This window comes from Centruroides vittatus, unplaced genomic scaffold (assembly GCF_030686945.1).
Source record: "Centruroides vittatus isolate TY-2023 unplaced genomic scaffold, ASM3068694v2 contig_1146, whole genome shotgun sequence".
Lineage (NCBI taxonomy): Eukaryota > Metazoa > Arthropoda > Arachnida > Scorpiones > Buthidae > Centruroides > Centruroides vittatus.
Window position 1 is genome coordinate 213778 of NW_027120736.1, and position 10061 is coordinate 223838.

At 40.2% G+C, this 10061-nt stretch overlaps 1 protein-coding gene across 1 annotated transcript; it reads right to left on the minus strand.

Moving 5' to 3' along the window:
- Positions 1–299: 299 nt before the first annotated feature.
- LOC136978287 (zinc finger MYM-type protein 1-like) lies at positions 300–2231 on the minus strand. The gene is made up of 3 exons (XM_067273991.1): positions 2112–2231; positions 816–1797; positions 300–484 (listed from the first exon to the last, which is right to left on the minus strand). Exons 1-3 carry the CDS (start codon positions 2229–2231, stop codon positions 300–302), a joined length of 1287 nt encoding a protein of 428 aa, XP_067130092.1.
- Between the last annotated feature and the right edge of the window lie 7830 nt (positions 2232–10061).

Below are 10061 nucleotides of genomic sequence, written 5' to 3' on the forward strand. Positions count from 1 at the left end.
TAAAACAGAAGTTTGGGAGCGTCAAAGCAAATACGTTTGTTGATTATGACGCCATTCTTGGAATCGACTTCCTGCGAAAGTGCGAAGTGATATGCAAATTGTTATATAAAATCAGCACATGGGCGCAGGAAGACAAAAGTACCGAGTGTACGCTCACAGTGATGAGTCATGCCACAAGCAAGGGCGTCGCCAGCCAATGGGCCAGGGGGGCAAGATGATATAAATTGATAGAGGATATGAATTGTATGTAGGTAAAATAAAAACGATTCATAAATTTTAAGAAGCTTAAGAAGATTATTTTAATTAAAACATAATCTTCTTGGGTTTTTTGTGAATTTTTCTACTACTTTATTATTAAAATCCTTTATGTTCTCATTGATGATCTTTCTATGGACACTCATCATTGCAAGACCATTGAGGCGACTTTCCACCATGGTACTTCTTAGCCAGGTTTTCATTCGTCTCAGGCTGCTAAAGGATCGCTCTACAGTACACGTTTTTTTTAAAACTCTTTCCGCCCTGTGGGTATTAAGAGGGCCTCTTTTAGTAGGCCCATTATGGGTTCGGCCAGGCCCATAATGGGGCGACCGGGTGGTGAGGGACGGGGCAAACTACAGTACACGTTGTGCACGGGTAGAGTAATCAAAATTTTTAGCGCTTTACTCGTTTCGGGAAAGAAAGTTTTCGTTTCTTTTAGAACATCCACGACGGCCAGCTCAGTTACATTGGGTTTATCCTGCCACAATTGTTGCCACAGTTCAATTTCGTATTTTATGTTTGGTAAATCGTAAAATTGAGAGAAAGTTTTGTGAGACTTTCCATGGACATGGTTTGCATTTGCGCCGGGTGTAATTTAGATAATGCGAATGATGGAGTATTTTCTTTTACAAATCGTCCTTTAAGAGAATTAATAATGTCCAGGTATGGTATTATTAAAGACCTTTTCCAGTATTCTGAAGGACTTCTTGCTGGATGGTTGCTTCGATAACTTTGTCTTCCAAAAATGCGCGGCACTGATGTCATGTCCTCCTCCAGTCCGAGTGTTTTTGCAATGACAAAAGCATCCCTTAAAATTTCATCTGTGACTTTATCGGCATCATCGCGGTGTCTTTTAAGCAATTGCATAATGTTCTTAATGTGCTGCGAGGCCTTGATCGCGTCCAAAGTTACAGACTGGAGTACGTTTACCACGGGTTCCATCAAAACCGAGTATTTGGCTATCAACAAAAGGCACAGAATAAACGAAACTCTTGAAGCGGCGGCACGGAGCTGGAATGCATGATTTCGAGTCGCACTGTTTCCATCACGCGATAAAGTTTCTAAGGCCTCCATTATAACATGAAAATTATCCTTAAAAACTCTGATGGTTTTATGTTTCTCGCTCCACCTTGTTTCGCAGAGCGTGGAAATATTAGGTATTAACTTCCTCCTCAAAATTGATTCCCGAAAAAATGAAATAATGTCTTTCGTGGTTCCTATGGTGTTCCGAATTTCAGGCAGAGCATTGAGATCATTGATTACTAGATTTAGTTTGTGCGAAGAACAATGAAAGAACAAAGCTTTAGTGTATTTTTTGCGTAAGATTGCTTGTACACCACTTTCTTTTCCGGACATTGTCGAACAACCATCAAATCCTAATCCAACGCATTTTACTGGAATAAGTTCTTCTTTTGTCAAAAATTCATCAATGGTTTGTGCGATAGATTTCGCATCCAGACCTTTTAGCTCAACAAATCCAACAAACACTTCTTGGACTTTGTTGTTTTTCTCATGAAAATAACGCAGTCCAATAGATAACTTTATTATAGAAAAGATATGTCACTTTATGATTTAAAAAAATTATATTTATTACAAATGCATGGCATCGTTTTTACATTCAACATAAACACGCATAGGTGTGCGTTTCAGGTCGCATCGCGCGGGAATTATAAATCGGGCAATAAATGACTTAGCATTTAAATAATTTTTTTCGCATGTCTAGGGAGGGGCAACTGCCCCTCTGCCCCCCTCCCTCTGGCGACGCCCTTGGCCACAAGTACAGTTCCAAAGGGAATAAAGGTGGATCATATCCCTCCTCCCCACCAAAGTAAAATGTTTAACTTGATACATACCTTCTCTTCTTGCTTCTCCTCAAAGCTTGAAAACTTAACAGGAACATCAAAATTTTGCCATGATATCGAGCTATCTGAGTCTAGACCGATACACACCCGGCAATATAGGATATCCCACATTATGCTTCCCAAGTTGAAAGAGAAAATAAACTCCTACCTGGAGGCTGGAATCATAAAAGGGAGTAATTCTCCTTGGAACTGGCCCATACACATTGTAAACAAAGACGATGGAGACATTAGATTTACGTTGGACCTACGACGGATAAATGACGTAACCATTAGTCAGGACTTTCCTATGATGAGGTTTGATGATATTCTGACACAATTCAGAGGAAGTAAGGTGTTTTCAGTCCTTGATTTGAGCTCGGGGTACTTTCAGATCCCCATCAAGAAGGAGAAAAGGGAGGGTTTTGCTTTCTCCACGCCCTGGGAGAAGTATCAACTGTGTCGAATGCCCCAGGCGGACAGTGGTCGTTACTTCCAGTGTGTGATGAATTGCGTCTTGGCTCGTTTCATAGGACATTCGTGCTTTGTATTCCAAGACGACGTTGTCCTATTCTCTAGCGACTTAGACGAACATATCACTCATCCATAAAGTTGTGGAGGGCGTAGATAAGGCAGAACTAAAATTGAATCCAGAGAAGTGTAAATTTTGTGTTCCTGAGATAAGATACTTAGGCCACATCATAAACGGAAAGGGAATCAAACCTGACCCCGAGAACGTCAAAGCGATAACACCCAGACGTTGGGACATCCTGATTTTGAGAGCGAATTCCTTTTAAGTACCGATGCCAGCGAGGGATGCGTAGGGGCAGTGTTGAACCAGAGGGTGGGGAAGAGTGAACATGTCAGCCCAATAGGATTTTATAGTAAGAAGCTGCAAGGAAACGAGAAGATGTATTCGACTGTGGAAAAAGAATGTCTGGCCATCGTCCTAGCATTACGTCATTTTAGATATTGGGTTGTTCGGAAATAATTTCGTTTTTTTATTACTAGAGGAATTCGATGTATTTTTACCAGCCAATTTTATTTTAAAACACATTTTCATTATATACTTCGACGGCTGACATTTTAAGGCTTATTTGTAAAAAAATTTTGTTTGATTCTGTACAATTGTTTTTTTTTCGGTGACCCATCAAATATGGAAAAGCGAAAGCATCATTTTCGGCATATTTTGCTTTTTTATAACTAAAAAACAAAAATGTTGTTCAAACAAGAAAAAACTTGTGGAACATGTTTGGAGAAGATGTGTTGAGAGAAAGACAGTGCCAAAACTGGTTTAGAAAATTGCGTTCTGGCAATTTTAATATCGAAGATACACCACTTTCTGGATGGCCATTTGAAGCCAATGAAAACAAAATAAAGACACCAATTGAAGCAATCTGCCGTATAACAACACGTGAAATCACTAAGATTAAATATGTTAAATTGAACCGTTTATTATTACTTAAAACGAATTGGTTGCGTTTCAAAGCTCGATATATGGGTTCCACATGTTATTAACGGGAGATGCTCTCTATGGTGGGATTTTACAGAAATTTGTTTTTGAGCTTTTATCAGACAATTTAACAATTGATTCGAAAGTGTACTGCCATCGAGTAAAAATTGAGTAATATCGTCAAACAGAAAAGGCCAGAATTGATCAACAAACAAAGTGTAGTGTTTTACCATGATAATGCCAAATTTCACACAAGTTTGGTAACACGTCAGAAACTGTTATAGCTTAGATGGGATGTGTTTTCACACCAACCATATTCGCCAGATCGGGCACACTCAGATTATTACTTGTTCCGGTCTATACAAATTTTTTTTAACTGTAAGACATTTACTTGAAATGACAATGTCAAAAATCTCTTGGATCAGTTTTTTGTAAACAACGATCAAAACTTTTATGAATGTGAAATCATGCTACTACCAGAAACAATGACAACAGGTATTTGACCAAAATGGTCAATATATAATTCAATAAAATATTTATTTATTATAAGAATATTGAGTTTATTTTTCTATGGAAAAAACGAAATTACTTTCCGAACAACCCAATATCTTGTACTCGGACGCCCGGTGATTGTTTATTCCGATCATAAGCCATTAGTATTTCTACAACATATGCAGAATCACAACCGACGCCTAATGCGATGGGCCATGGAGTTGAGCGAATATGATCTAACTTTGGCTCATGTAAAAGGAAAAGAGAACGTGGTTGCGGATTTTCTCTCAAGATACACAGTGATGTGATTACAAATAATGTGACATCGAATCAGTCTAGACCTATGGAAGAGATTGACAAACTTATAATAGAGTCTCAGGACACCGATAAAATTTTCGGCCCAATTAAACGTAAAATTCTTGGGATAGAGAGACCAAACGACACGGTAGATATGCCTATAGAGAATTTCGATATTATCGACAGTGAACTTGTGACAATTAACCAAGTAGATGATGACTGTCGAATGATTAGAAGATGTGTTGGTGAAAGTGCAGTCAATCAAATTATTTCGACACATCATTGTCACCCCCTTGCCGGTCACATGGGAATCGCCAAAACATTTGCTGCAGTTAAACGCTATTTCTACTTTCCAAAGATGTGGAAAAGGATAGAGGAATTCGTTAGTGTGTGCTAGATGTGCCAGCGTTATAATCGTCACAAAGGAAAAGCCTCCGTCCAGGATTTCAAAACAGCGTCGCGCCCCATGGTCGAAGTCTCTGCTGATCTTATAGGACCACTCCCAGTAACGGAACGATCAAATCGCTATATACTTGTATTCATTGATTTATTCTCAAGATATGCTGAAGCCGTGGCCATCCCCTCCCAAGATGCAAACACAATCGCCGAGGCATTCTTTTGCAATTTCGTCTGCCGATTCGGGTGCCCGACCGTACTAATATCGGATCGAGGACCGAATTTGATATCTAGTACGATGGAGGAAGTGTGCCGAATATTAGAGGTCAAACGAAGAGTGACGACCGCATACCGTTCCACATCTAATGGCCTCATCGAACGGTTTAATAAAACAATCGTTGAAATTATCGCCCGCATATCAGATGGGGATAATCGTAATTGGGATACCCACCTTCCAGCAGCCATGTTCGCGTATAGAAACGCTGTAAATTCAGCCACAGGTGGGACCCAATTATGTGGGGAAGTACTCGATCTTTAGAGTATTCCCCGTACAGGAACAAAACAAAAAGAAACTTCGAAGAAATAAATCACACACTCTATGACTCCAACACAAGGAACTTAAAGTTTATTTTAGTCCTTCCAATCACTACTCTGTCCTTCCATTATAACAGACGCAAAAACAAAGGAAACAACACACCACAAACACCCACCAAAAAAAAACAATCTCGCGACTCTATCCTCTACACGTCCTCACTCCCTTTCTTTCTTCCGAAAAAGTCCTTCTTCTTCCCTTGAGCATGCGTGATCTCCCTCTCTTCCTCCTTGATCCGGGTTTTTCGGTTGTCATCGAGAATACGTATCCCTTCTTTTCCCTGTAGCCCACCCAAGGAGTTGGTTACGCAATAGAACACGTGAATATTGCACGCAATAGAACAGGGGAATATTGGAATAGACACCGCTCTCTCCGAAAATTTGAAGTAGGAGAATTAGTATGGCTGGCACGACCTCTTCATGATCCTACCAAACGAAAATTCTCTGCAAAGTATTTGGGGCCTTTTCGCATAGTTGATAGGATAAACGAAGTGAACTTAAGAATAAGGGGATGTAAGCATGGAGATGACCAAACAGTCCACATTGACCGGCTCAAGAGGTATGTTTGTCCCGAGAGTAAATTGGCTAACCTTAGATAAAAGAGAGGCCGTACGCCCCGAAAATTGCCAGCCACAGCTGACGAGATACAAGATAACGAAGAGGAGGAAAAATCGAACGCAGGATATATAGACAAAGGGAAACTGTTCTACCAGAAAATGGTGAGAATCATAAGGATCAAGTTGACAGGATACCTCAAACTGAGGATAGTTTGAGTAACGGGTATAACTTGAGAAGGCACCAAATCGACTTCCGTGCATTGAGTCGTGGGGACTAAAACTAGATATTAAACTTTGTAAAGATACAAAATGTAGCATATTGGTAAACTCAACATTTCCCCCTCATAATGTAAAAGTTTTCTGTTTGTTGTTGTAGAAGTTAATGGGATGAGGGGAGATATGTGGTCTGAAGACCACGTGTTCTGTTGTGTAACCGGCTCGTAACCAGCCCCTTGAGTGGTTCACGTAGTAAAGGAGGGAATGGGCCCTCATAGTGTAAAAGCTTCCCGTTTGTTGTTGTAAAAGTTAATGGGCGAAGGAGAGATTTGTGGTCTGAAGATCACGTGTTCTATTGCATAACCAACTCCTTGGGTGGGCTACAGGGAAAAGAAGGGATATGCATTCTCGATGACAACCGAAAAACCCGGATCAAGGAGGAAGAGAGGGAGATCGCGCATGCTCAAGGGAAGAAGGACTTTTTCGGAAGAAAGAAAGGGAGTGAGGACGTGTAGAGGATAGAGTCGCGAGATTGTTTTTTTTGTGTGTGTGTTGTTTCCTTTGTTTTTGCGTCTGTTATAATGGAAGGACAGAGTAGTGATTGGAAGGACTAAAATAAACTTTAAGTTCCTTGTGTTGGAGTCATAGAGTGTGTGATTTATTTCTTTGAAGTTTCTTTTTGTTTTGTTCCTGTACGGGGAATACTCTAAAGATCGAGTACTTCCCCACAACTAAATATTTAAACTCGGCACCCTCGAAAGCACTTAAATCATATTTTCTTCAGATTGGTAACCTTTATTATGTATTATGTAATTTTCCTATTCAAATGCCACTAAACTGCTGGGTCCGATAGGAAGGAGGAGGTTGAAGTTAATTCGACCAAAAGTAGTAGTTGAACTCTCTTGGAAGAAAGGATGGTCAATGACTAATGGGTTTATGAGTTAATACCGGGAGATGAAATCGGGAGGGGCGGGATGTCCAAGTTTCCTCGTAGTTACGTACAGTACTGTAAATACTTCCTCGTAAATATAGCGTTTATAGAATAATTATTAGAATTGGTTTAGTTTATTTGGTTACGGCAACGCGACACGTGAGCGATCTGCCGAGGGGGATGCATCCCGGAAAGACATTTATGTAAAGCTGGCCCCAATTTAAGTACATTGGTGGAAATTGAAAGTGTTACACCCAGATGGAATTGGTGGAAATTCGCGAAACTTGGTAAACATGTACAGGGGCATACCCAGAAGAAATGAACACAAAATGAAATGAATTACGCAAAGTTTTATTGCTGTTTGTTACATGTTTCAGTAAGTGGTATGCCCACCTTGAGCATGGATACACTCTTGGATCCTTGCAGGCATTGAATCAATAAGTGCTTGAATGTCTTGTTGGGGTATATCTCTCCATGCCTGTACAACTTGTGCAGTCAGTTGTTGTACAGTGCGCGCTGGATGGCTATGAGATGTAATCCATCTACCCATGGCATCCCATACATGCTCTATAGAGGATAAGTCTTGAGACCGGGCTGGCCAATCCATGATTGTGACACTTTGCAAGGCCTGTCTTGTGATGGCAGCAGCATGAGGACGGTATCTTGTTGGAAGATACCGTTTTGGATGGTGTTCATGAAAGGTATGACTACTAGATGGATCACCCTGTCCACATACTGGCGGGCGGTCATTGTGCCTTCAACAACCACCAACTCGGTCTTGCTGTCGTAACTGATTGCCCCCCCCAAACTATGACACCAGGAGCTAGACCTGAGTGGCACTCTGAAATCACAGCAGGGTGGGCTCTTTCTCCAGCACGCCGGCGGACATGTCGCCGACTATCACATTGGCCTAAACAGAATCGGGATTCATCACTAAACACAACTGTACGCCATTCATGTGTCCAATTACTTCTAGCAGTACACTACGTCAGCCGTTGTTGGCGATGAAATCTGGTTAAGGGAACACATTGCATGGGGGTCCAAGATCTCAGCCCAGCATTAAGCAATCGGTTTACAATTGTCCGTGGGGTGACTCTGGCAGTAACTACTGCTCGGATCTGTGCTGCCGTCACCCATCTGTCAGCAACTGCCATCCGCACAATATGGCGGTCTTCACGTAACGTCGTCCTTCATGACTCCTTCTGCGTGGACCTGTGCCAGATCTACGAGTACTGGACTCTTCCTGCATCCACCTTGTGACCACTCTTTGTACTGACATTGCACTGCGGCCAGTCCTTCGGGCGATTTCACGATATGATGCCCCCATTTCCGACATGCCGATTATCCGACCTCTTTCAAAGTCAGACATTTGGGTGTACGGAGTTCTCACTCGTCGATATGGCATAACTGGTCACCAACACCCTGTGGACCAAAAAAAGTCATGTTCCATAACACAGTTCACAACTTATAAATTAAACACTATAGCAATTTTGCACAACAAATGTCTCCATAATTTCCATACCACTGTATGTACTTCATTTAATTTTTGATCATTCAATAGCCTTTAAAAAGAGATTCTTTTGCCCCAATTTCATATGTCTTCGACATTACTGGGTGGGTGTAACACTTTCAATTTCCGCCAGTGTATTACTAACGCGAAGAAAACCCGGAAAATGCACGTGATCAGTCCGTTGACCATGGGCGAACGGACTGACCTCGGTTTTATCCACTGGGTTACTTAGTGGGCTGCAATTTGAAAAAATTGTAGACCTATAAGTTCCCACTGTCATTTATCTGGTTGTCTGCCCTTCGATAATCTCAAGAACGGAGTTTGATAGATGAAAGTCGAGACCAGATATGGAAAGCTTAAGAGCAGGAGGACCAGATTAACTATATATATAAAAATTTCCAATTTTAACCGCAAGTCATGTTATTTCAATTCAAAGATTTTCCCCGGAACAGAGTTATATACGTAATCAGCACGACTGCTAACAGAAGTATGATATACTGGGGCAAAACACTACTACACGCAGGCCAGTGCTACGTGCTACCTGTCGTAGCAATGGCACGTAATATATTTTTAAAAATTATATCCTATTTTGTAAGGATTATATTTAGTTAATTATTTTAAATTTTTCCAATAGATGGCGCTACGTATAAAGCCAGCAATCGCATGTAGACAGAAATTAATCGACATATAGAAATCCAATTGATAATTTGGGGGTAGGATGTAAAACATTGTCTAAGTTAGAGGTATTTGAACGTAACTGCCGAGTTTCGTAACAAATGATCGAACGGCCTAGGAGTGTATAGGGAACGAACAAACATTCTCATATATATATATATATATATATATAGGTTTATGCAATTTTTATTGTTTTCGTGTTTTAATTTATTATTAGGGCATTTACCTGTTTTATTTTTACCTTAAACTATGTATATTTGCTGTTTTAATTTTATCGAAGTAGGTATTGCTTAGTGTCCGGGAATGGGTTAATTCGTTTTCCATTATTTCTAATGAGAAAAATTGCATCGGACTTCGAACGGCTTCCTGGAATGAATTAAATTAGAAGTACGAGACATTATTGTATTATGTTATAACAGCAGGGAAAGTAAAAATTTAAAACGATTACAATACTTTCCCGTGTATTTATAACAGCCAGAAGAGTAAAATGTTTCATTTAAAAATGCCGACCGATTGATGCTGATGCATATGAGAAATTATTTATATCAAACGACTCAAAACTTCTATATCGAACTCGTTATTTATTATCTGGTCTGACGAATAAAATTCCTTATCGTCAATATACGGTAATGTTTCCATACATTCTCGAAACAACAGTGTCCTCCTTTTTTTTAAAAAAAATAAGCCAGGACGATTACGTACAAATGAAGAAAAAATATATTTCTCTTTCAGACAATACGTTACAAAATGTGTCTTTTTATCCATAAGTCCTTTCTCACGCAGTTGAGGGATAAGACAATTCCACGGCGGAGTCGACCTTTTATTTGAGGCTTCTCGTCCGCCTCAC